General features: G+C 34.9%; 1 protein-coding gene across 1 annotated transcript in view; it reads right to left on the bottom strand.

Annotated features, from left to right (window-relative positions):
• The window catches only part of Galntl6 (polypeptide N-acetylgalactosaminyltransferase like 6), a 1,222,499-nt gene that overhangs the window by 613,645 nt on the left and 581,109 nt on the right, over positions 1-27,745 (bottom strand). Inside the window, exon 4 of the mRNA XM_055597863.1 lies at positions 16,523-16,689. Coding sequence (XP_055453838.1) covers positions 16,523-16,689 — 167 coding nt within the window. The remainder of the gene's footprint in view (positions 1-16,522; positions 16,690-27,745) is intronic.

Genomic DNA, 27,745 nt, shown 5'->3' with positions numbered 1-27,745 from the left:
GCACGTAATTCCAAGAGCAGAATGAACTCACATTAGAAAGGAAAAGGGTAGTGTTTTCTATCTCTACATGCATTTGCTAGATTAGGCAAACAAGCATAAAGAATACATTATACATTAGGTTAGAAATTTTCATCTGACTTCTTCCTTTTCAATTAGTATCCCCTTGATCTCCTTTAATTGTCTTATTGCTTCAGCTCGAATTTCAAGTATTATATTGAATAGATATGAAGAGAATGGGCAGTCTTGTCTTGTTCCTGAGTTTAGAAGAATTGCTTAGACATTTTTCTCCATTTATTTTTATATTGGCTATTGACTTCCTGTGAAACGCTTTTATTATTTTTATTTATGTCCCCTGTATCTCCAAGACTAGTGTCATGAAGGGGTGTTAGCTTTCGTGAGAGGCTTTTCAGCATCTAATGAGATGATCATGTGGGGTTGTTTTGGTTTTTTTGTCCTTTCAGTTTGTTTATATGAAGGATTATATCGACATATTATAGTATGTTGAACAAGCCCTGAATCTTTGGGATCAAGCCTGTTTGATCATGGTGGGTGATCTTTTTTATGTGTTACTGAGTTCAGGTTGCTAATGTCGTTGAACTCTTTCAGTTAGATCATATAAAACATTTTTTCAGAGAAATATCGATGTAGCTTTCTATATGATCTTTAGTACAATGAATATGTGATATAGGACTATGACCTTCAGAAATAAATGTGGGGACAAAGAAGATTAGAAAGTCCTCAGAAGGCAAAACAATCTCAAGCACATATGCTGTCAAATGATCTATTTCACATCCTGAGAGCACAGGTTTCAAGCTGAAATGAATGTAGATGAATCGCTGCTCTTACACAGTGTTATGAGGCTTAGCTCATTTTCCTCTTTTTTTTTCTTTTTTTTTTTTTTTTGACAGAGATTGTACATAACAAAGCTCTTAATGGAAACTGAAATTGTCTTCAATTATACCCAATGTCTAAAGGTGGGTCAGCCCCGCTTTTTAAGCTCTTAAAATGTCTCTGATTTTTGTCAAGGTTACCAAATTAATAGGACTCTGTGAACTTTTGTCCTTCCTTAAAAGTTAAAACTTGGAGGTGCTCGCTACTCACATTAAGATTTTTAAAGAAAAGATTTGCTACATCAGACAACGGACTCACAGGTTTTTGCAGAGGGATGCTGAAGGGAGTCAGGAGAGACTGAGGACAGCATCTCAGCACTCTCGTGCAGAGGGCTCTGTCTCCAGTTTCCAACATGGAGGGAAACTGTATTTACTTCTATAATAATGCACTTACAGACATGGGTTCCGTACTTATAATTTTATAATCTTGTCATTGAGGACAGTAGTAACACACACTGGCAGCTATGACTACTGTCCATATGGAGTTTCATTTAGGAAGATAGGTCTACATTTTCTACTTTAGATAAAAATATTAAGCAAATAATTGTGGGTGTTTTTATTATCACCTACATAGCATCTACCATCCATTTTCTATCTCTCTGTTATCTATCTTCATCATCATCATATTCATCATTTTCCTTCATCTATCTATCATCTGTCTGTATCTATCATCATCTATTTGTATTTATCTACCATATGGTTACGATCTATTTACCTATTATCTATATGTCCTCTCCTTTTATTTTATTCTTTCTTTCCCTCTACCTTCCTCCCTCCCTCCATTCTTCTTATTTTCCCTCTCCTTCCTTTTTCCTCCTTCCTTCCTTTTGTCATTCGTAGTTCTAATTTTATCCTATTTTGTTCATTAATTGAATATCTCACTGTGTTAGTTACAGGTTTACTTCAATTATAGATAATTAGCTACAAAACATGTCTTCCCTCCAGTGTAGATAGTGTTGAAACTTTTTATATTACAAAAGATAAAATGTGTTTACTTAATATTTCTCTTCTCATTCCATGTCATCCTGCTACTTCAATCTCTTTTAAACAGCACTTTTAGTTTTCTAATATTAATAGATCCACACTCTTAGAATTAAAACTTCCAAAGGACACTAGATTTTATTATACCTAACCCAAGATACTATTTTAATTAAAAGTATGTTTTATTTTTCTTTGAAATTCTTCTTCTTGGTAAAATAGGGTGACAGAGTTAAAATATTCTCATTATACTTGGGGAAACAAGGTTGAAGTCATTATTTGAAGTGAGCCATTCAAGGCCAAACAAGAGGTGACATAAACTCACATGAAAGGGTTTCAGGAAACATAGGCTAAAAAATTACACTGTGAGTCATAAAAATATCAGCTTTGTGTTTCTTAGTATACTTTTCAGTTATTACACTGGAAGATAAAGCTGCATTATTTATCATATACAACATATTATAAAAATTTACGTACACATACTTATACACACATATGCATACATACATATATACATGTACATAGCAGAGTACTTGGGTTGCAAGTGTTGGACTTAACATAAAGACAACAGTAATAAAACTTGCTTTTATGATTGGATAACAAACCCCTAACCAGTTGAGCCGTTTCCCTAGCAATTATGACCGATCTTTTCTTTAGCACATTAAGTGTGCTTTTTTTTTATTGTTTCAAGCTATAAGGAAAGACAGAGAAACTAAATTAGGGAACAAGCAGAGGCAAGTGTGAGCTCCCATGCCGAACCTGAATAAGATTGCCTGTAAGTAATTCCAGCTTGTTGATATCTGAACTCGAGATGCATCTTTCAGACTGGAGACATTCTTTATTTTTCATGAATGGTTGGTGTCACACATAAGAGTCACACTTATGTGTGTAGAATTTATCTACTGTAGAAATTATCTACTGCCATTCTCTTTCAAATTTTCACTTCTAACAGTATTTCAAAGACCAGTATAATCATAGACCACTAAGAGGCAGAACGATCAGTCAACAGCAATAGCTTTCTTATTTTGAATTCTTTCCTTGTCATTTCTTCTTTGGAGGCTACTGCATGATTCATTTATGCTTTGTGATCCAATTTTAAGGATCAATAGCCAGTACCTTGCTTACTAGTAAATGTGGGCTTAATCAAGTTGAGTGATGGTGCTTGGTGCATTCGGGTGATGGTGGTACCTATACTCTGAAAATTTCTAGAAATAGAAGAGATTCCTTTAACATTTTAAATTTAAATATATAGTCATACAGTGCTTTGCAAATAAATGCAGATGAAAATACTTTTTGGTATCATTTGCCAAAAATCAGGGCAGCAATTATTAAATGTATCTTGTTTATTGGAATTGTAGGGCATCTGTATAAACCATCCCCACAGGAAAAAAGATGGCAGATAGGAAAATTTGTACAGTGTTTTGAGGTCAAGCTTCAGTGTCTCCCTTAGCGCTTATGTTTGCTGCACAGAAGCTGTGGATATTTAAGTGCAGAACTCCTGGGTCTTGCAATTATTCATCCCTGAGTCTTTCCTGGTCACTGCAATTCCAGTTGGTTAATAAATCCCTTTGCAATGAGGGTCCCATAGAGTTTTAAAAGACAACTATGTCAACCTATGTTCTTATGTAAATCAGCAGGACTTTCCCTGTCACCAGGATATCCTTGCAGTTTGATTTTGCTGTATAAGGGATTTGAAATACAGAAATAGGTATTGGACTGTGGTTAGAAAAAAACAAAACATTCACCAATTTCCAGTAGCTAAGAGTAACATTAAAAATTATCTTACTGTAGCATTATTGGGATCTATCTTGGAAGCTGTGGTAGGGGAGGCATATTCACCAGGAAAGTCTTAATGAAGTTCAGTGGAATGTTTAGCTAGCATGCATGCAAACAGCTTTGGAAAAACTCGGGCACTGTAAGAGGGTCTGTTGAGTCATTTTCAATAAATAGTACATTGAGATTATTCTGCTTTGAAGAAAGTCTTGACTCTAAGGAAATCTGAGTTTTGAAGCCATATCCCTTTCTACCTGGGGCAATATTTAATCACAATTTAATAAACCCAAGCTAACTCATATTGCTTATTTCTTTGATTATTAAAGAACAGGAACTTGTGTTATCTCAAAATTTTTCCATAGTTTAAAAAAGAGGAGAGGAGGGGCTGAGATCAGGCTATAAAGGCTATTTATTTATAAATAAATAAATAACTAAATAAATAAATAAATAAATAAATGAAAAAAAAAGAAGTATGTTGACACTAGATCATAAAATTTTGTTTTTAAACTCATGGACTGTTTATGACCCCTGTCTTATGAAATTACTTCCTTCATTATTTTGATGAAAATTTTCCATGGCTAAAAATATATTCTTTTTCCCATGATCATGTTACAAAGTCTGACACCTTTGAGAATGAATTGATTGAAAGAGTCATGGGCTACCTTTCTTCCTTATTTCTATATTAAGGTATTTATTTATTTTTTCTGTCATTTCCTGGAAGTAGGTAGTTTTTCTTTTTCTCTTTCTCTTTCTTTCTTCTTTCTTTCTTTCTTTCTTTCTTTCTTTCTTTCTTTCTTTCTTTCTTTCTTTCTTTCTTTCTTTCTTTCTTTCTTCTTTCTTTCTCCTTCCTTCCTTCCTTCCTTCCTTCCTTCCTTCCTTCCTTCCTTCCTTCCTTCCTTCCTTCCTTCCTTCCTTTCTTTCTTTCTTGAAACTTACTACCCACATTTTAATTGTCTCATAAACAACCGTAGTGCCAAAAACAAGGGTCTTGGCACCACCCCTCTTTCTCTGAGGGCTTTCAATAAGGGCTCCTAGCTTTCAGTCTCTAGCGAAGTACACTCCCCACTCCCATTCTGTCCTTCCCTACCCGTAAAGACCACAGAGTGAAAACACAGAGGTCAAGAGAACCAGCGTGAATGGAGCACTTAGAAAGCTACCCTGGAAAAACCTGACAGGCTCTCTCTGTTCTCCCTGTTAACGTAAGATGTTGGCGATTTGGGGTCATACCTACACCTGTGAGTAGTGTCCAAGCCTGGGGTGGGTGCGCAGCCTTGGTGATGGCATTACCTAGCAAATCTGTTATTTGCTCTAAGATTATCTAACCTACTATAACAAATAATAATAACAAATAACTATAACAGACATAGACACCTGCTAGATTTATAGTTGCCTTATTTACGTTGGACCAGACAGATATTTCACTTACACTGTCTCAATAACCTCAACATTCATCTCCCCGCCCCCATCCAATGCCATTTACCTTAATCCTCCTCATCTGGGCCTTTTCCCACCATTATTGGAGTCCTTGCTCTCGGCCCACGTGTGTTTTGTTTTGTTTTGTTTGTTTCTTTGCCCATCGTGGCGTCCTCCCACCTCTTCCTGTTCATCTCTTTCCTGTGATTGTCTCAAACTCAAAAGCCCAGAAACCTTAGCCTCCCCTAGTCCTTTCTGCCCTGCCCAGGTATAGGTTGTTTAATCAGCCAATCAGGTATAATGACATAGGCAGGTTTTACACAACAAGGATGGGTTTACACAACAAAGATAAGTTTACATGAGAATGTGCTCTTCTGAGCAGGGACAAGATCTGGGGGGGTGGAGCAGTTATTAACATTAGAATACATAGCACCAGGCCAACCCCCAACACAAGTGGGTGGTAACCAGAAAGCTGGTAAGAACCTCTTTTTGGAAGGCTTCATTTCATCTTCAGAAAAGTTTGAGGATGTTGATGACAAATTCCATTGCAGAGGGGCAGCCCTGACCTATTTACTGAGTTCATTTCACATGACTGGACCTGGCCCAGACTGTTGGAGACCAAGGTAACTTCATGGTGCCTGGCTTTTAGCAGCCGGATTAGGACTCCTCTGGCCACCTAGAATCATCAGCAAGCGACCTAGATAATTTTTGTTAAAGAAAAAAAAAATTAAAAAGGAACCACTATCTCATTCTTTCTGTAAACCATTTCCAACGTTTCATTTCCAAGGTTGCAAGGCTTGTGATTATTAGAGTACGAAGTTAGACTGAAGACTGTCTAGCACAGAGGCTATAGTCTATGTTAGTACTTTGTATCTCAATAGTCTCTAAATGTATAACACTGCATAACACAAAATATAGAGAGATAAATGTTTAAATAAAACTTGAAAACTTGCATCATTTTTTTTTATGAAGCAATGTTTCAAAGTTGTAAAAGCAGAGACAAAACAGATCCAAACCTTGAAAATAATCAATTGTTTAAGATTTTTAAGCCAATCAAAATGAGTGCATTAAATTGGAAGTGGAAATACATGTTTTAAAGTAAAAATTGGAATGGGGTGATGTCTCTATCAGTAGAGTGCTTACCATGCAATCAGACACGCTGAGTCTAACACTCATTTAAAAATATCTGTGCCCAGGCCACAGAGGAAGACAATGCAGCCACTCTTGATGAGACCTAACAGACTAGGATCAGAAGGAAGAAAAAGAAACCCTCCCCTACCAATGGACCTGGGGAGGGGCATGCGCAGAGAAGGGGGAGGAAGGGAGGGATTGGGAAGGGAGGAGGGAGGGAACTAGGGGGGGATACAAAGTAAATAAAGTGTAATTAAAAATCAAACTAAATTAAAATAAAAAAACAAACAAAGAAATAAGGATGGTCAAGTAAAACATTTTTTATAGTGGCTCTCAATTTTCCTAATGCTCTCTTTAATACAGTTCTTCATGTGGTGCTGACCCCAACCACAAAATTATTTGTTTATACTTCACAACTATAATTTTGTTACTGTTATGAATTTTAAAATATCTGATATGCCAGATAAAAAAAAATAATCTGTGCTCAGCAGATATTTGCCTGAAATTCAGACACTGAGAACACGGAGAAAGGTGGATCACTGGAGGTGACTGGCTGGTCAGCCTAGCCAAATGGGCGAGTTCCAGACTTAGCTAAAGATTTGGACTGAAATGTAAGATGAAGCCTAATCAAATAAAATGCCATTTATCAACTCTGGTCTCCAAGTACACATTTGCATTTGTACACACACACACACACACACACAACACACACACACACACATACATACAAGTCAAAACTATAAGATATCAACTATGTTTTATTCAATATATAAAACTAATCATTCTTGTTTTGTTGCTTTACTTGTCTCATTGCCAACACTTAGTAGTTTTTATAGTGCCAAGACATCAGAATAAAGTCAGATAGCCACTAGTTGCTTAGGAACAAATGAAAAATTAAAACGAAACAAAACAAAATCTATCCAATGCAGTGTTCTTCTAGGTCTTAGAAGGTAAGATGAAACAGATAAAAAGCAAATAGTGATTAACAAGTTTGTATTTAAACCGATGTTAGACAACCCTTTCACCTTTACTGATAACCTAGTGTCCTCTGTCCACAAATAACGCTTATCTTTTGGGACCTTCTGCAGCTGCTCTGCAAAGGAGAAACGTGATGAAGCTTTGAGAGGATGCCCACATCTATGCACAATAAAGACAGAATCCAATGACCTGCAATGGCCTAGCCTCAAACCATTCATGTGCCTCATCAGTTTGATTATATATCATATTGTGAAGTTAGAGAAACATATTTAACCATATTTTATGACCCACTTTATTCCTTCGAGTGCTATTCAGACTACTGGAAACACTGATTTCTATAAGAGAATCGTTCTGATTGGACCCCTGCTGTCCTGAAAAGCCAGTGTTGATATTAGAAATTTCATGTGAAAATCATGATTATTCTCATGTGTCCTCCATTTCCGCACTTGTGTATATACACAGCAAAATTATAGTTTCTATTATTGTTGTGATAAGGCAAAAATCAATTATATCCAATTATCTAGAGTCGATATGTTGTGCTATCATTTTATTAAGTTAAAAATAGTCATCATAAAAGTTTCAATTTCTCAGACTTAGAGGCCTGAAAACAAACTACAGAGAAATGAAGACTTAGAAATTGAAGCATAAATTTTATCCAGCTTAATTCAGTCTATCATTGATCTCTGCAAAGAAAATTACCACAATGTGTAAAAAAGTGGATTTTGACGTTCTGAGTCTATTTTCTATCTATTACATGTTACAAATACACCATGTCACTGGAAAATTCTTTATCTCGATGATTCTGTTATTCCCCTATGGAGTTGTTATTCGGTTGACATAAAGCATCTGATTCTATTAGAAGAATTTTGTTAATTGCATATCTCGCAAATGCAGGTTAATTAAATGTTCAGAATGTATCATTTAATCAACAAATCCTGAATGCCAAGAGAATGTTAATTACCCAACTAAGTGTTGTACTTCAAAAAGAAGGAGGAAATATTTGTATTTTGTGGGATTTATTTTGCATTATAGTCATGAATATTTGAAAATTAAGAACAGATGGATATTTAGACATCAAAAAGAGCAGCTTGAAATATGGAACACTGTATTATCAAAGTTCACAAGCCAGGGTTTGCTGACAGGAGGAACAATCATAAAACATAACCTTTTATTTCTTCAGAGAAAGTTATGCCTGCCCAAGATCTGAAGCTAAACATTCACAAAATGGTTTCACACAAGTGACATTCTATTCAAAGCAGCTGTCTGCAGGGAAAATAAATGGGATTTAATCTGCCATAAAATGAATTGCACGATTTATTTTCTTGAGGAAGTCATGCCTTTGTGATACTGGTGAGCTGAAACAGTTTTGCTTAAGAAAAAGAAAATTCTTCCTATCCCAAAGCCATATTAATTCAACTATGTAGAATTTCCCTCCAGGAAAGCAACTGGAAAGCCATATCAGCTATTCCACCAATGATCTAATGCCTTTTTCTGCCTTTAAACATGGTTTAAAACATGAGTCTTAGAGATACTCTCAGTTCAGAGACAAGTTTTCAGAGACTGGCCTTTGAGGTTGAAATAGTCAATGCCAGGTATAGCGTCCTTCAAAACTGCAGGATTTAACATACTCCAAACTAATATTTAAGAAATCAATTAATACATATTAATATTTTATTAATAAGCCCCTCCCAGCCACACTCTCCCTTCCACATTAATAAAATATTAACAAAATAATGCTGTAAAGACAAAATATTAATGATTATATATTTATGAGATATAATACATTGATGTATTTTAATTTTTTTTAAAAATAAGAGAGATTCCAATAAATTCTAATGATGGAATTTGTTTTAATTCTACGTAAAATATTTAATTTTGCTCAACCATGTTCATAGCACCTTTATTTGTAATAGCCAGAATCTGGAAATAACCCAGATGTCCCTTAACAGAGGAATGGATACAGAAATTGTGGCACATTTGCACAATGGAATACTACTCCGCCATTAAAAACAAGGAAAACATGAAATTTCAGGCAAATGGATGAAACTAGAAAAGATGATCCTAAGCGAGGTAACCCAGACCCAGAAAGACACACATGGTATATGCTCAGTTATAAGCGGATTTTAGTCATATGTTAGAGGACAGACATACTACAACGCACAGACCCCAAGAAGATAAGCCAGATGGTCATCTGAGGCTTTATGTTGGCCTACCGGTGAGGGGAGTGGGGATATCTCTGATATGAATTATGATGCCTGCTTTTTGATCAATTCTTCCTGATAGGACTTCCCCACAGGGGAGGAAGATGAACTCAGTTCTCATGTGAATAGATCAGCTAGGGTGTCTGGGTAGGGGGGTGCCCTGTTCTGAGGATTAGGAGAGAGGGGATATGGAAGGGAGGTTGGGACTGGGAGGGGCTTATGACTGAGATATAGATTAAATTAATTAATTAAAAATAATAATTTTCAAAAATGTATGTCAGTAGTAAAATTTTAATTGTGCCATTTTACTTGGATTACTTCAGTCCCATTTTTTCAGAATATTTATATTTGTAAACTTAATATAAATACCAAAATAACAAACATTGAAAATAGTTTCAGTTAAGTGAGAAATACTATTTTCTACAGAAATAAATAGAACTTTTCCTCATATATCTTTTCAGCATCAGTCTTATAAAGGCAAGTCTATGAAATAATTTAAAATATGACAAACAATATCTGAAGAACCCTTATCTTAGTCTATAAAGTGAACACACATTAAAAGAGATTTCCATGAGAGCAAAGAGAGCATTGCAATTAGACCTTGTGGATTGGATAGTTATGTGTAACACTCATAACTTTCCTTAAGCTATCAGGTTATTACATTTGCAATTGAGAAGAAAAGGGGAAAACAAAACAAACAAACAAACAAACAAAAAACTCGAAATTGAAGGCAATGACAAAGTCCAACCAGAATGTATCTTTATTGTTGTTGCTTATGCACACAGAGGCGTTGTAGATTAGGTGATTTACCTAAAAGTCAGAAGGAGAGACTCTCACACCCTGGTCCCTTTCTTGCCACACAAAAGAGAAACATTGCAAGCCCTCTGACTCCAATTCTATTTGAAACAGGCTCCATCTAGTAGATGATGCTCATATTTTATAACTGCAAAACAACCCCACTTATAAGTTGTAAACTTTTGTTTTTTTTTCCTACTTTTCTTTCTCTACATTGTATGTTAATTACCTTCTAAGCTTGAGAGCATATTGCTCTTTTACAATTGGATTTATGCTGACAGAAAGCTATATTAATCAACATCTCAGGATCTCTTACAGTAAGAAAAGGGAACTGGTTGTTTTGTTTTGTTTTTGTTTTTGTTTTTTTAATCAGTTTGCTAAAACTGCCTATATGCTTCCATCCTATGGTATATGATCACAAATACCAGGTGTCAGAGCAGATTCCTTTAATTTCCCTGTGAGCAACTTAGGATATCTAAACAGAAAGACAAAAATGTTGTATTTTATAAGATTTGTTTAGTTCTTACTGCTTGTTAGTATTGATTTTGATACAATATTTGATATCTGATATATACATACTAAATCTGCACAATTCTAAGAATTAGCTTTTCCATAAAAAAATTGCTTATCTACTGGTCTAGCAGAATAGCTGATGGAATGCCAGCACTAAGATATTTTTGTCTCATGTCATCTCTTAATTTTTATATGCAATTTAATGTTAGCATTTCAAAATATAAAATAGAAACATGTTGGCATTCTTCATCTATTTCACAGCCTTCTCACAATGATGATATCATTCAACTTTGAGTACTTGTGAACCTTGTACTAGCTATCTACTTGGGAAATTGTAGAAATCTAATGCATACTTGAGAGTGATGATGTTAAATGGATGCTAAAATTCAAGATACCCTATCATTATTCATAAAGTCGTTAAAATATTACTGTTATTTTAGAGCTTTATAAACAATGAAACAAGGTCTAGGATTTTGTGATAGTAGGGATCGTCAAACAAATGTTTTTTATATATGTTGTATATATGTGTCACTGCATGTATTTTCTATGGCTACGTATATATCATACAGATATGAATTTCTCTTTTGGATTTTGTATACACTTATTTCAAACCAAAACAGAACTTATAGTATATTGAAGGTATTCTCTCTAAAACAAAATAAGTTTGTCAAGGAAATGGGTAGTATCAGTGAGCTTAAATTCACTTAAAATTCTTCCATGAAAAAGTAAGACAGAGGTGTATAAATGAGTGAAAAATGACAAGATCTGTCAAAGAAATGCAGTGGTTAACATTACATAAAGTATTCCCGTCCCATTTTAGACTTAAGAATCATAAGATTCTTAGGAATCTTATGTACTGAGCTATACATGCAAGTAGAATCTTATTAGCATGTATTCAAACATGTTTTCTGAAGGCAACCCTTTAAGGACACTATTTATTCATCTATGCTATCCCTGGGGGTTCTGTTCCAAACTTGAGATTTATGACAGTGATTCATTCTTTCATTCATATGAAAGTACTCTGATTGAAATCAAAATTCTGATTAATTTCAGGCGAACCAGAGAACTTGTATTTATAAAAAAAAGTTTCAAGGTGATTGTGAAGCTGCTAGCCCTCAGGTCATACCTTTGGAAGCAACAGTCCAGAGTATTTGAGGAAAAAATAAGTAGGCTTTCTTCAAAATGCCTCGAATAGGCATCTTCTGAGAGTGGTTGAAGTCTCGGTTTTTCCTCCAACCGGCACACAGAGAGGAAAAGTCCTCTATGAAACACGAATGTGAACTGTCTGCCTGGATCAGCAGTGAAGCTTGAAGCAAGCAAGAGCAATAACACACGACCACGCGTCTACGCAGCTGTCTCGCATGTGTTCCTAGATGTAGAGTAAAACCCCCGCCTCTACGTCATGTTGACAGAAATGTGCCTGCAGCTCTGCTGTGACGACCCCTAACTTTGACTTGTGCTCATCTCAGCACAAAAAGTTTGCAGAATTGTCAGGTTCAAACATACCCAATCTCCATGGTTAAACCCTAGCGTATTTCACACATTTTAACGGTTTCCATGTGGACACCGTTAAGGTTGCCTGGAATTTGGAGATAAGCCCAGGATTAGTCCTGCTTTAAAGTCATCATGAAACCTTGTTATAGAGCTCAAGTTAAGTTGTTAAATGTATTTCCATGAGATTAGTTGGGGGAAAGCCACACACTCACTCACTCCAGCAAGATGAGCTTCAAATAGCAAAAAGAAAAAAAAAAAAAAAAGGAAGGGGTTGTGGACATTTTACCTCCAGGTCTGGACTTCAATGTTTTAGAGACAGTAGGCTTATTTTTTTTTTTTTTTGAGGCTAAAACAGTATCTTTTTTCACCAGTCTTGCCATGTGAAAAGGACTTAAACTGAGAAGTCCTCAGTAGGATATTGAATTAAAAAAAAAAAAAAGAAAGAAAGAAACATTTGAGAACTAGGTCAATCCTACTTAGGCAGATTTTTGAGAATACCATACAGTAATAAGACAGAATTATTCACAATTACAAAAAAATTCAGTGTTTTCTTTATAAGACAATTTGCCAAATTTACTGCAATAAATAAACATATTAGAAATAGGCATATGCAGGTGACATTGTCTGTGTGCTACTAACATAGCTAAAATATTGCCATCCTTCATTTTTCCCTATGTGTCACTATTCTTTTGACATTGAGTACCCAAAATATAGGCTAGGGAATTTTGATTAAGTCTTGTCAAACTTTTATTGCCTTTGGCTGAAGAAGATTTCAGACTATTCAGAAGATGTACGCTGGTAAGGTGTGAGTTTGCATACTGAAAGGAAGTAGGACGGAAATGTATTACTGAAAATAAAGTATAAAACTTCAGAAATAATTTCCTCAAGGAAACCCACAGATTTCCTACATCCTCATGGACTTTAAATTTGCCTAGCTTACTTGTTCTGAGTTTTAAAGAGTTTGAAAAAAAAAAAAAAGCTTTAAGCAAAATAGGATTGCAATTTGTGAAATTATCCCAAAAGTTGATACATGCTGATTAATAAAATGTATATATGCTGTTTTATATTCTATTTATGTATCTATGTATCATCTATGTATCATCTACTATCTATCTCTATCTGTCTGTCTGTCTTCCTATATATATGCTATTAGTCATAGAATTAATAAAATATCCATGTAGACATATCAGATTCATAGAAATATGGAAGTAGCTCTTGCCTTGGGTGATATGGAAGTGAAACCAGCATTAGAAAATCTACCTTATGTTATCATGGTAAAAAATATTTTTGGAAAATATTACAACTCCCTTGTAATTCCACTTGTATAACACTGACAGAAATCATGATCTCCATTTTTATTAAATTCTTTGGATTTTATTCAATTAAAATGCTTGTAATGAGTTAGTAATTTCATATGGGAGGTTCTTTCTGTTTAAGTACTCCAGAAGTTTCCAGATTTATGAATTATCAAAATTCATCATCACATGTATTCCAGATGATTTGCTTCTGGAAATAGCTAGATGAAAGGATAGATAAATAACTTTGTGGAATACATTTGATGAAATAAAAATACTGTCTTTAAAAAGTATGGAGATCTCTGCATCTGCTTTGATACACTGGCAGTAGAGTCTTTAAGTGACCCTCTGTAGTAGGCTCCTGTCCTGTTACTTGTTTTCTCCTACTTCCAATGTCCATTCCAACATTCAATTTCACTGGTCATCAGAAAAATGTATATTAAAATCATAAAAAGGTATGGAGATCATTTTAGACTCATAGGAGAGTATGTGGTAAAATCAAATAGATTGTATCAATGATAAGCTCTTTATTCTGTACTTCCTCTGGGCATTTACCACCCAGAACACATCTTCATTGTAAGTTAACCATGAAGAGACAGGCCATTCTCCCCCTTTAATAAAAAGGTGGACACTCTAAAAAGTTAACTCACTTTACTCAAAGTCATATAGTTAGAACTGGGTAGTAGGGTTATAATATATAATATAGGATTGTAATATATACCAGCTAAAGTAATAAAAAAAACCTATCATAATGCCAAACAAAAACACTTAAAGGTATTTTCCTTCTTATTATAGTTTCATAAGATTATAGAGGTATTTATATCACTTATTTCTTTCAAACATTTAGCTTTCCATTTCATTACAAAATGTGGCTTATAGCAGGATTTTCTCTAGTGGAGGGCTACTGGGTATTTCATTCAAAGCCTGGAGCAGGCCCCATGTCCAGGAGTAGTTGACAAGAATAAACAGACTTTTTGCTTTTTATGGGTCCTCTTTGTCTTCTCTTGGTAATTCTTTTTGTCTTATTAGGAAGGCTTGTTTGATTGCTTTTTTTTTCACATTTATTTTTAGTGATGTTGTTATTGGCTTTAAGATGAAGAGATGAAGAAAGAGGGAAATGAGAGAGAACATAAAATTGGGTGAGTAGAGGTAGGGTATAATGGGGTAAAGTTGAGGGAAGGGGGCTTTGATAAAAATAAACAGTAAAATAAACACATGATAGAATTAATAGAATATTTAAGTGAAAGCTTTGCATAAGCACTAAAATGATCATTTTCCTTTAAAGCTGTTCAATAATAAAGAGAAAAATCATCATTGCTGCCCTAACTAACCCTGTTTTTGTTGCTTGGCATCTGTACAACTAATCACGCAAACAGTAGAAAAATGAGTATGGCAAAGTAGCTACTGCACCAAAGATAAAAGTAATTTAAAGGTAGGGAAATTTAGGTACCATTGATTCTCTTCAATTATAGAATTTCTATTAAAAGGGTGTCTGAATATATTATTCTGTGAACAATGTTCAAAAGCCACATTGTTTTACTGTCACACATTCCCTACGGTAGCACCACAGGGTAAAAACTCTGTCATAATAAACAGTTTACCAAGACAAATTAATTAAGCAGAAAATTACTCACACATATACTGCCTGATATCATCTGGCATCATCTAAGCCTAAACACCATTCCCTTGGTGATCTGTAATCTTCGATTTTATTTCCCTTTTTTATTTTTACTTTTTTAAAAACAAAGTTTTAGCTTTAAGTGTTTATGTTCATGTGAGATAATTGAGGCTACTTTGAAAAACGTAACATTAATTCAAATAAAAATAAAATACTATGTTATGTAATTTTGAAATGTATCTGACTATTGAGGTTTTATATATTGGATTTTTATCCTATAGTATTATAGAATATATATTGGTTCTTAACAGCATAAAGGAAAAACCTCTATAAATCAAACGTCCAAGGTGTCCAAGGTGGCCACTTACACCAGAAAAGAATAATGTTGACTTTATTCACTTTGACATACAAAGTCCACAACTTATTGATGTTTGTCAGTCCTCCCATGAGCATTTCAAGTCAGTCCTTCTCAACATCAACACGCTAAGCACCCTTTCATATAACTTTTAAAAACTGGAAAAAAAAAAAAAACAGGACATTTTGCTGCAGATGCATATTCCAGAACGACACTTCAATCTTATGATGTCAAGATGGGTTTTCCTTTGTAATAAAATAATAATGTTGACACTAATAATCTGTTGCCACTCTTGTTAAATAAAGCTACTTTTTCATGTTAAATAAAACATGTTTATGTGGTAAACTATAGTATGGAAATTTATGCTCATAGATTTATAAATATCTTCAAAGCTCATCTATCTGTGCACAACAAAAGGAGCTTTCTTATCTTTACAATGTTAATTCCTTATTTAGACTAACTATAACTTAAGAATTCCTACCCTCAGCAAAACATTTAATAATTTCACCCCCTTCCTTATGAGCCAAATTGTGTTTCACCAGGATGGTAATTATTATTACTTTTATTTCAGGTTTTCTTTTATGCTGCTATGTGAAATTGTTTCTGTGGTGCTCAGACACAATAAAACAACTGAAACCATGAGCAAAATATGCATTAGAGTCACTTGCAACTTGCAATATTTGTGAAGTTACACAACAAAGTACCAGACTACTAAACAAGGCACAATACTATTCAGAAATTTAAAAAAAAAATTCTCTAGATTTACATTAATATCTCTCTATTGACATACATATAGCAACATAGTTTCCATGTTTATCATTCCTGAAGGTAGAGCTTGAGGTGTTTTCCCAAGTACTGTCTGATTTTCAACAGAATACAATGTAAAAATTTTATTTCCAACAGTATCTTCCATGCTAGTACCTTCCTTTTGCCAACATTTTTCTGCAATCACAACATACGTCAAATTTCATAATCCCCGTTCCAATGGGACGAAAAAGAAACTGTCACACTATCTTTCTCTTTTCAAAAGGCCCTTCATGCTTATGTGCAGTTACAGCCTCGGACGAAATGTTGCCAGCTCATCTTACCTCTGTCGCTGAAGTCATCGACTAGAACGATTTCTGCGATCAGACTCTGTGGGGTTCGGTTAATTATGCTGTGTACAGTCCGTAAGAGCGAGGTCCAACCTTCATTGTGAAATGGGATAATGATGCTGGTGTTTGGCAGCTTTTCAAGATACATCTTGTGCTTACAGCTGGAGAAAATAGAGAAGAAAGAGATGCCCAATGTAACACTGTAACACATGTCAGACTGTAGTATATTCCTTATGACATAGGCAATGATAAAATCATGGATTTGACTAATACCTTCCAACCACAGATCTTGAATTATAATGAGATCTCATTCGTGAATCTTTATTTGATCATTCTCATTCTCACTTTAAACAAGTATTTGTATGCGGGTGGCTAAATATTTCAGCATGTTGAAAATTGTATTTCTGATAAGATTAATAGGTCAGATGGTTATGTAAGTCTGTGAAAGGGCATGGGTGACTCTCTGTGTTGGGGAAAGGGTGGTGTATATATATTTGCTTGTGTATATGTGTGTGTGCCTGCCTTTGTAGGAGCCCAGGGTTGGTGCTGGAATGTCCTCCTCTATTTCTCTCCACTTTTTGTCTTTTATTGAGAATGGGTCTCTTACTGAAAGTGGACTATGTCCCATTCCAAGTAGAGTGGCTGGCCAGAGCATCCCTGGTCCACCTTTCTTCACCCTTCCAGAACCAAGGTTACTGGAAGGTTCTACTGTGTCCTGCTATATATGTGGATAGTAGGGATCTGAACTCTATTCATGTTTTCATAGTATGGACTTTTCCCACTGAGCTCTCTCCCCATACCCCCCATACTTTTATTTAATAAAAGTAATTATAAAACAACAACTATTTTAAATAATTTTCATGAAAGAAATGATTAGGATTTAAAAGGGATTCATGAAGAGCTCAGTAAATTAATTTTTAATAATTCTGTTTAATTATTTAGTTTTGATCATGGTATGTTTCATTAGCTTGGTGATATATATATATATGAAATATTGTGAGATGAAATTATATACATTAAATGAAAATTTAATTGTAAATGTCCATTTACTTCATATAGACCATATATATTTAATATCTGAATAAAGACAATATTACACTCCTCATGGAAACTTTAAAAAGAAATCCCAGAATGAGATTTTATTTCAGCAGAATCTGAAAAAAATAACTTTACCTGTATTCTTACATAAACTACTAATTAAAAAATCTATGATGTCCAAATTATTTGTCTATCAAGTATATGTAAATATGTTTAAATAATGGAAAAAGTTTGGAAAACCATGCAAATTATAGCAAGATATAAGCACTGAAATATTTAAAAACATGAAATTAATGTACAGTAACTCAAAAGACAAAAAAGGATGTATGTCAGCAATTTCTAATGGAACAAAATGAAGTAGATGACTGCATGGAATGATTAAATGTGGAAAGGAGAGCTGTGTAATTCTGCACTTGTCATATTTATGCCTTCTGAATAAAGCCAATAGCCCAAAAAAACTGTGCTTGTATAAATCCATCCATAATTACGCAGGGTAATTAACCCAACTCTCATGCTCCACAGTGTTCTTAGAATGCAAATGATAGTTCAAAGAAAATAAAAGATTTTCCAAAAATTAAGACAACATTTTGTTCATATCAACTTCTTATTAATTAAGCAAAAAGGATATTCATGTTGTATTCTCTAAACAGCAGGCTCATGATACTAAAAAAGAAAGTCCCTAGACTTCCAAAGTCCAATAAAAACACAAAGATGGCACAGAACTATGTAAGAATACTTTAATGTCATACAAGCTCTTACTCTTAAAAATGCTTCCAATAGATGTACAGATTTTAGTAGAATTATCTTATGTTATATGTCTATATGAGTGAGTATATACCTGTGTGTCTTTCTGCTTCTGGGACAGCTCACTCAGGATGATCCTTTCCAGGTCCCACCATTTACCTGCAAATTTCATGATTTCCTTATTTTTCATTGCAGAGTAATATTCCATTGTGTAGATATACCTCCCCCTGAGAGGGGAGCAGCCTTACCAAGCCACAGAAGATGATAATGCAGCCACTCCTGATGTGATCTGATAGACTAAGATCAGAAGAAAGGAGAGGAGGACCTCCCTTATCAGTGGACTTGACGAGGGGTATGCATGAAGAAGGGAGAGGGAGGAGTTTATAGGGGGATATAAAGTGAATAAAGTATAATTAATAAAATAAAATTAAATTAAAAAATGCTTTTAATAATCTCTATTTGCATAAACTCAAAGTATTACCACACATGAAAAATTAAAGTTCTCTTTCTATTTATTTATTCACTCAGTGATTGCCAATGGGTCATGGATACTAAGCAGTGAGCATTTATATTGGTGAACTTCCACTTTGCTTTGATTTGATTATAACTGTCTTGGCTATTTACCTGAATTTTGTTGTTGTTTTTATAGAAATCCAGTTATGGAATGTCAGACATAGAAAAAAACAATTAGATATTTACAAAGGGTTGTTTTTTGAAGAGTTTGCAGCTATTTTAAAAGACTGAGCCTTAAAGGTGTTTGAAATTTTAAAGACTATGGAACTTTCCTGGGAACAAACGGAAAAGGAAAAACTTTAATTAAATAGTTATGTGTTTCTGTGCTGGCCCATTATATGTCAGCTTGACACAAACTAGAGCATTTAGGAAGAGAGAGTCTTAATTGACCCCTGGGCTAGTTGTCTTGGACACTGTAAGAAAGCAGTATGAGCAAGCCAAACACAGCAAGTCAGAAATCAGCACTCCTTCGTGTCCTTCAAAACAACTCCTGCCTCCAGGTTCCTGCTGTGTTCCTGTTCCTGCCCTGACCTCCCTCAGCAGTGGAGAATGCACTGAAAGTTGTAAGCTGAAAAAAACAAAAAAATTTGTTAGCAGCATCTGTAGTGTTACAGACATGCTTACTATTTTAAAGGTATTCCTCTTAAATGCCAAATCCTGTAGAGAATGAGGTAGGGTATTCAGAGACAGTCAGAGACAGAGTAAAGGAAAGTGGAGTCTCAGGATAGAAAGAAAAAAAGAATAAATTACAATCTCTTCCCTTAAGGGTTCACCAGACCAGGAGACAGACATAAAAGATGACTGTACTCAAATAAGACAAGTGACTTAATAAAGAGTGCACAGGAAATGGGAGCCTGAAGGAAGTGTGACTAAGTTTGTCTGAAAGGATTAGGGAAGCCTTTATAGATGGGTGTGTATGTTGAAAACAGATCATATAATATTTTGAAAGAGATTCTAAGGAATTTGGACATTACCCTCTAGTCAATGTGAAGTATTTCAAATATCATTAACCACAAGGAAGACAGGACTGTGTTTACATATTCCTCTGGCTGCAGGGTAGACAATGCTTCAAAGACAGAAGAGAATAAACAAAGAAAGATTATGGATCATAATAGTTTGGCAAAAAAAAAAAAATAGTGAGACTGTTAATCTAAGTTTACTTTACTCTAAAGACAACCGGTCTCTTTGTAATGTTATGCAATCTAATAGAATTATATTTTGTTATTTGGTCATTTTAGCACTTAATAGAAGATTGAATTCAGCAGTGAGCAAATATATTTGATTTGAGAGGTTGTGATGTACATGACCATCCTCAGCATTGGCTAGAACTACAGTGGCATCTCAGGCTTTACCAAGAATTTGGATCTCTGTGTTTATGGTTTGATATTAGATTAGGATGAAAGTTTGTTAAATAACCATGTCATAGTTACACAATGACACAGTTACCTATGTGTAAGTATGACATAGCATTTAAAATCTAGATAGAGGAGAGCTGGCCACAAGTCAGTGGTAGAGCATAGGCATTATATGTAAAAGTCACTGGGTTTATTTCCCAGATACATAAAAAAATTAAAATAATAAGCTATTAAAATAAAATTAAGTAAAACAAATTTAGTTTAGGTATATAAATACTTATCATGTTTATCCACACAAAAATCAGCATAATTGAAAACATTTGTTGGGATAAATTTGTATAAATTTGGGATAAATATCTCTAATGACTTTATTTTAATTTATTATTTTCAAAATGAAATTAAGATTTAGGAATGGTTTAGGGATGGGGACATCTTTGTTGAGCAACACTATATAATTGGATAAAATCTCTATTTACAATTTTTTAAATGTCCTCAAAAATGAAAAAGAGTTTATTTTCCTTAACAATTTAGTTTAGAAAAACAGCAAGTGTTGAAGACATGCAAAATGCTGACAAAACTTCAAATTAGTCTGCAAACATTCTGCTGTGACTTTCACAGCAATGCAAATAAACATCAATGGTAAATTTCTCACTCTCTTATGTTTTTCTAAAACAGAACGCACAAATAGTTTTGATAGCTTAATTTTGGCCTTGCAAAGTGAGATATTTTAAAAAGAATAATTGAAATAACAGCATTGCATACTTGAAAACATACATAACAATCATTACATTCATTTTATACTAATTTCTTATTTTATTTCTTTCAAAGAGATAGCCATTAATTTCATAATGTTCCACAGAACACTTACAATATATACTACTCAGCTATTAAAAACAAGGAAATCATGAAATTTTCATACAAATGGATGAAACTAGAAAAGATCATCCTGAGTGACGTAACCCAGACCCACAAAGACACAAATGGTATATACTCATTTATATGTGGGTATTGGCCATATAGTTCAAGATAAACATATTCCAATTCACAGACCCAAAGAAGCTGAGTAACAATGAGAACCCAAGGGAAGATGCCTAAGTCACACTCAGAAAGGGAAACAGAACAGACAATGGAAACACTTTAAGAGCAGGAACAGCCAGCGTAGGAGAGGGAGCACGAAAAGAAATGAAAGTGGAGTCCCCCTCATATCCACCCAGGAGCCTACCCTGACTAAAGCCTCCAGCTTGTCACAGAGATTCCCCCACCCTCAGTTTCTCTTTTCTCTATGGGTCTCTTGTTCTATCACCCTACCTGCCCGGGGTCTGATCTTTACTCTTTTAACTCTCTGCACCCTCTGTTCAGTTACTACCTCTGTCTATTATCCTTTTCCAAGTGAGATTTATGCATCTTCCCTGGGATCCTCCTTGTTTTTTATTTTCTTTGGGTTTGTGCCTCATAGTATGCTTATACTGTATTATATGGTTAAAATCCCCTTATAAATGAGTACATAACTTATATCTCAGGATGATCTTTTCTAGTTCCAGTAAGGGCAGTAGGGATTGAGTCAGACAGGAACTCACTGGACAGATTTTTTTTTATCACTTCCCCCTGACTGGACTGCCATGCCAGGCCACAGGGGAAGAAATAAGGTCAGTCCTGATGCAACTTGATGAGCTGGGGTGGTGGGAAAGTGAGCTCCCTCCCTCAGAGGAATAGGCTAGGGGAGGCATGAGGGAGGAAGTGGGTAGAAAGGAGGAGGGAGTGGAAAGGGGGAAGGGACAGGTCTACAATGAGGATGTAAAGTGAATAAAAATTAAATTAATGTAAAAAAAAAGAAAGAAATGAGGGTGGAAATCAGTTCCAGGGAGAGCAGGAGCAGGAGGACAGAGGGCCTACAGAGAGAAGAGAAACCATGGGTTGTGGCATCTCTGTGACAGGCAGGACACCTACAACAGGGTAGGCTTCTGAGAGGTTATGAAGGTGACTCTAGCTGAGACTCTTAGTAGCAGGGAGCATGGAGACTGAAGAAGCCACCCTCTAACTAGACAGGACTCCTTGTGGAGGTAGGGAAACACCTACCTACCTAGAAAAACTTTGACCCCAAATTTAACCTGTCTAAAAGATGTGTGGGGGAAAAGATAGAGCAGAGATTGAGGGAATGTCCAACCAATGCCTGGCCCAGCCTGAGATCTACCACATGGTAAAGATCCAACCCCTGACACTATGCACAACACTCTGCTATTCTTGCAGATGAAAGCCTAGCATAGCTGTCCTCTGAAAGGTTACACCCAGCAGCAGAATTGAAACAGATGGTGAGACTCACAGCCAAACAGTGGTTGAAGATAAGGAGTCTTGCAGAAAAGTGGGGGGAATGATAGAGGACCTAGAGGGAACAGAAGCTCCAAAAGAGTAACCAGAGCCAACTAACCAGGAACCAGTGGGGTTTGTGGAGACTGAAGCACCAGTCAAGGACTTGCAGATACTAGAAATAGCCCCCCTACATGCATGTAGCTGATGTGTAGTTTTAGCTTCATGTGGGGCATCCTAGTAAAGGTAGCAGAGGCTGTCTCTTACATGGAAAGAAGGTGTCTTCCCATTGTAAAAAGTTAAACCATCTAACATCTTAAGCTCTGCCATTCATTGCTTCAGACACAAATGAATACATGTATGGCTCTCAAACTAGTAGTTAAATAGCCTGTCATTAAAATGACATGTTATTTTCTACTTACAATGTGTTGGTCATAACTAGTCACAGAACATTTATGTCTGAGATGGACAACCAAATAGTTTTGTAGTAAAATAATCAGAACTTTTGGCAGATGACATCAATAGTTATTACCTGTTTTTCTTTTTGCCTCCTTTCAAAGTAATAGTAGAAGATGAAATTGCTTGTTAGATTATCCTTCATCTTCACTTTTGTGAATCATTGACTTTTTATACAGCATTTTTATAATAATCACATGCATTAAGTTATATAAATTCTGTCACAGTTTAAAGAATAAGAAGCAAATGTTTTATTTTAAAAAAAAGTATAAGCTGAGAAAAGAAATCAGATACTGTATTAGTTAAGTTTCTATTGTTGGGCCCAAAGTAAGTTGGGGAAAAATATTTATTTCAGAAAAAAAACAAACTTATAATCCTTTGTGAAAAAAAATTTGGATTTGGACCCAGAGGAAGGAACTCAAGCAGAGGCCATGAAGAAACACTGCTTATTGGCTTGCTTTTCTCGGTTTTCCTTTTTAAAATGTTTTTACTTACTTATTATTTATTACAATTTATCATGTTGTAGCCTGCCTGTAGCCTCCTTCCTCATCTCTTTCCAGTCCCAAACTCCTTCCCTCTTTTCTCCCTATGTCTCTCCTTACTCCACTGATAGGGGAGATCCTCCTCCCTTCTATCTGATCCTAGCCTATCTGGTCTCATTATCATTGTCTTCCTCTGTGGCCTGGCAAAGCTACAAACCTCAGGGGGAGGTGATCAAAGAGCTGGCCACTGAGTTCATGCCAGAGACAGCCTCTGCTCCCCTTTCTAGGAAACCCACTTGGAGACAGAGCTGTCAGTGGGCTACATCTAAACAGGTGTTTTAGGTCCTCTCCATGCATGGTCCTTGGTTGGGGTATCATGCTCTGCAGGCCCTCCTGGTTCCAGAGTTTTTTGACTCTGTTATTCTCCTTGTGGAGCTCCTGTCCCTTCCCTCTTCTATCTCCCTCTTCTTTCATAAGATTCCCTGCCCAAAGCTTAGCTGTGAGTCTCCGTATCTGCTTCAATACCCTGCTAGATAGTCTTTCAGAAGCCCTCTGTGTTGGACTACTGTCCTGCTTCCTGTCTTCTCCTACTTCCAATTTTTGTCTCATTTGCCCTTCTGAATGAGGACTGCGCATTTTCCCTAGGGTCCTCCTTCTTGCTTAGCTTCTTTAGGAGTATAAATTTTAGTACGTTTATCCTATATTCTATGTCTAATATCCACTTAAAAGTGCGTATATACCACATACCACAACTTTGGGATACATCAAAAGGCTTATTTCTAACTTACAAGCTTTATTTTATTATTAAAGGAAGCCAACATATGAGATCAAGATAGGGGCTTAAAACAGAAATCAACAGAGGAACACTGCTGCTTACTGGTTTAGTCCCTTGGGCTTGTTCAGCCTCCTTTTTACACAAACCAGAACCATTTGCAAAGCGATAGCATTGCCCTCAGTGGGCTGGTCCATCTGACAGCAATTAACAATTAAGAAAATGATTATAGTGTTTTTACAGTACTCCTGATAGTGTGAACAAGGGGGTTTCTGATTTGTATGACTTCTCTCAGGGATCTTTTCCTTCCATTGGTTTGTCTTGTCCTACTTCAAGGTGATGGTCTTGTTTTATCTCAGTATGTTTCACTTTGTTATGTTTTGATGTTATCTTCTAGAATCCTCTTTTCCTAATAAGATATAGCATGAAAATGGATCCAGATGGGAAGGGACATGAGGAGACACTGGGAGGAGAGGAGGGAGGGGGAAATGTAATCAAGATTATTTTTCAAGAGTAAAAAAAAAATTAATTACTAAACAGAAAACTGATTTATATATATATATATATATGTATATATCAACATATTATACATATACATATGCATATACATATACATATACATGTACATTTAACCAAACAAGACAATGCCTTACCTACATGGCCACAGGGCGCATTATGTGAGACAACTCTGAGGATCCATCTAACCAAATGACTCTAGATTTTGTGTCACATTGTCAGCAGAAGTTTACAAGATTGGAGGTCATAGAATCCAAACAATCCTCAGCTAGAAATTAGTTGTTGCATGTTTATAAAACAATGGCCCTTACTTGGAGAATGAAACATCAAGAAAGCTTAGAGTGAAGGATACTTATGATATATACAAGGACTAAAAGAACTCCCTGAGAATTGGGAAAATGTATAGAGAGAGTTAGAAGAGTATTGTCTCAAAAAGGCAGCAAATTAGCTCAAGTCCAAAAGTTCTGGAGAAACCTAACAAAACTTAAAAGCAAAAACTTGGTATTATTTAAGAGTTTCTGAGTACCTTAGCTACAAAACGAAATACAATTCAGTCACATTACAATGACATAATATTTTGTAGTTTAAAAAGTCAAACCAAAATATCAAATAACAGTAGGTCACCGGATCCCTTTCCAAAAATTTATTTCATTGTGAGGCTTATTACTAAAATCTACAAAACATGTATTTAAAGAAGTCATAGTTTCAAAAAGAAAATTTTCATATTTAAAGCTCTCATAGTTAATGGCTTCAAAATTAAATGAACTCACATTCTTTTACTTCTATTGAGGTATTTGGGAAGAGAGACATCATTGGTCTTCATTTGTATGGTTTGATTCATACATATTTTTCACATTTGTTGATAAATCCTCTTAGCACCTCAACAATGCAGTATCAGTTATCACACATTTCTTGGATGAAATCTGGAACTGGAGTGATAGCCAGATTGTAAAAAGTCTTTAATTAAATCAACATAGATGAAATTAATTTATGTATATTTACTGTATGTATATACATTTATGTATAAACAACTTATGAGAAATTTGAAACAGAACATTTTTCATATAGTGTTTAAATGTTATTGGCTAGTACTTTTCATAATAAATAGGCATGGATTCAGATTTTGAACTTAATTTAGGGCCCATATTCCTAGTTATGATTTGTGCCTTTTGGGGATAATCTAGGAAATTATCTGCAATAGTACATAGGCAGAAACTAATTCAAAATACTACACTTTGATTGGACTCATGTTATCTTGGTTTCCTCCCCTGTTGCTGTGATGAAACATCCTGGCAAAATCAGGTTAAAATGAGCAAGGTTTGCTTGGCTGGTAATTCTAAATTACATTCCATATTTGTGGAGAATGTGGCAAAAGACTTACATATCTAATAATATTGAAAGTCAAAGGCACAGAACAATGGATTAGTGTATTCATGCCAGTGCTCAGCTCAACTTTCCTGCTATTATATTACCTAGGTTTCTTTGTCCAGGGAATGGTGCCACCCACAGCAGACAACTCCTTCTATTACTTAGGTAATCCAGACAATAGATTATTAGCAATGTCTGTAGGTCAATCTAGATAATCCTACAAGGAGATTCTTTTTCAAGATGATTCTAGATTGTGTCAAGTTGATGATTAAAACTAAGTGTTAAAAAAAAGACAGACAGTTGCAAACAAAGTACTTATTTATATTCATTTACTGGTATTGTTTTCAGCAAATTTCACCCCAAATTTTTAATTACAGAATGAATTTATTATCTCCTAGTTTATGAAAGAAAAGTCTTGCAAAGGGACATTCTTTACCAAAAGTAATTCAGGTAGCTCCATTTGGTAGAATTTATGCTAACTAAATGAGATTTTCAGAATAGCTAATAATATTGTTTAGTGTGTCAGTCAGATTTCCATCACTGGCAGACAAAATGCCTCAGATCAACAACTTCAATGAAATTTATCATGGTTCGTAGATTTATAAATTTGAGTTCATAGGATATTGGCCTTGTTGCTTTGGGACAGAGCATAACACTTCATCGTGGTGAAAATTATACCAGCATTTGCAGGACTTTGAAGATTTCATCTATAACAGTTAATAAATTATTTAAATTTTATTATAAGTGGATCAGAAATGTTCTGATAATTAAAGGGAAAAGATTTATTTTCTTCAACCTTTTGCTAGTCCATTGTTCGTTCCTTCACAACATGTTTTGTTTCAGCTACAGGTCTCTGTGCCCTATATTCAACAGAAGCAAAATGAAATGTCAACTTGACATCTGGCTAGTGACAAGTATATTATGGAACTGATCTGTATAAGTCTTTTCCAAGCATTAATTTACATAGTAATTCTTTTAATGTCAGCATATTCAATTTTCCGTGACTGGTGTTTATCACTCCATTTTCTGTTCCAATCTTTCCATGTCAACTGAATTTGATAAAGTAGTGATAATCGGCAATTTATTTTGCCTTTGGCAAGTTTGAAAAGCTAGTGTTGACTGCCGTGTGTGTGTGTATTTTAGTACAAGGGGTCATCAAAATTACTTGTTTACTCATATATTCATTTGGTCATATAAATATTTTAAATAAAAACGTGTAATTTTATAATTGACAGCTTTTAATGTAATCTTTTTATGTTTATACTATGAAACAATAGAACAAGTACATGTTCATTTGCTATTTGTTTATATATTCATATGAAGTCCACTAGAGCTAGGTAAGGAATAAAAACATCATGCTGATATTTTCTGAATGATTAATATTTTTTTGGAAAAATGTGAGCCTCCTAAGTACCTTAAACACTGTTGTTTTTAGTTTTTAAGGCTCAAAGTTGCTCTCTTTGAAGAAGGTCAAGAATAAATGCATGCAGTCCAAATGTACATCTATCCTGGTATTTCAGCTAAGAGAGGGAAGCTCAGAAGAAATGGACACACTCAGGTGTATTTTGGCAGTATATTTTAATGAGAAGGTTACTGATTTTACTAACAGTAAATGGTGGAATATATATATATATATATATATATATATATATATATATATATATATATA

Source organism: Psammomys obesus, unplaced genomic scaffold (assembly GCF_907164565.1).
Source record: "Psammomys obesus unplaced genomic scaffold, mPsaObe1.curated_primary_1811, whole genome shotgun sequence".
In the NCBI taxonomy this organism is placed as follows: domain Eukaryota; kingdom Metazoa; phylum Chordata; class Mammalia; order Rodentia; family Muridae; genus Psammomys; species Psammomys obesus.
Note: the sequence above shows the minus strand (reverse complement) of the source record. Positions and strands in the feature narration are given on the sequence as shown.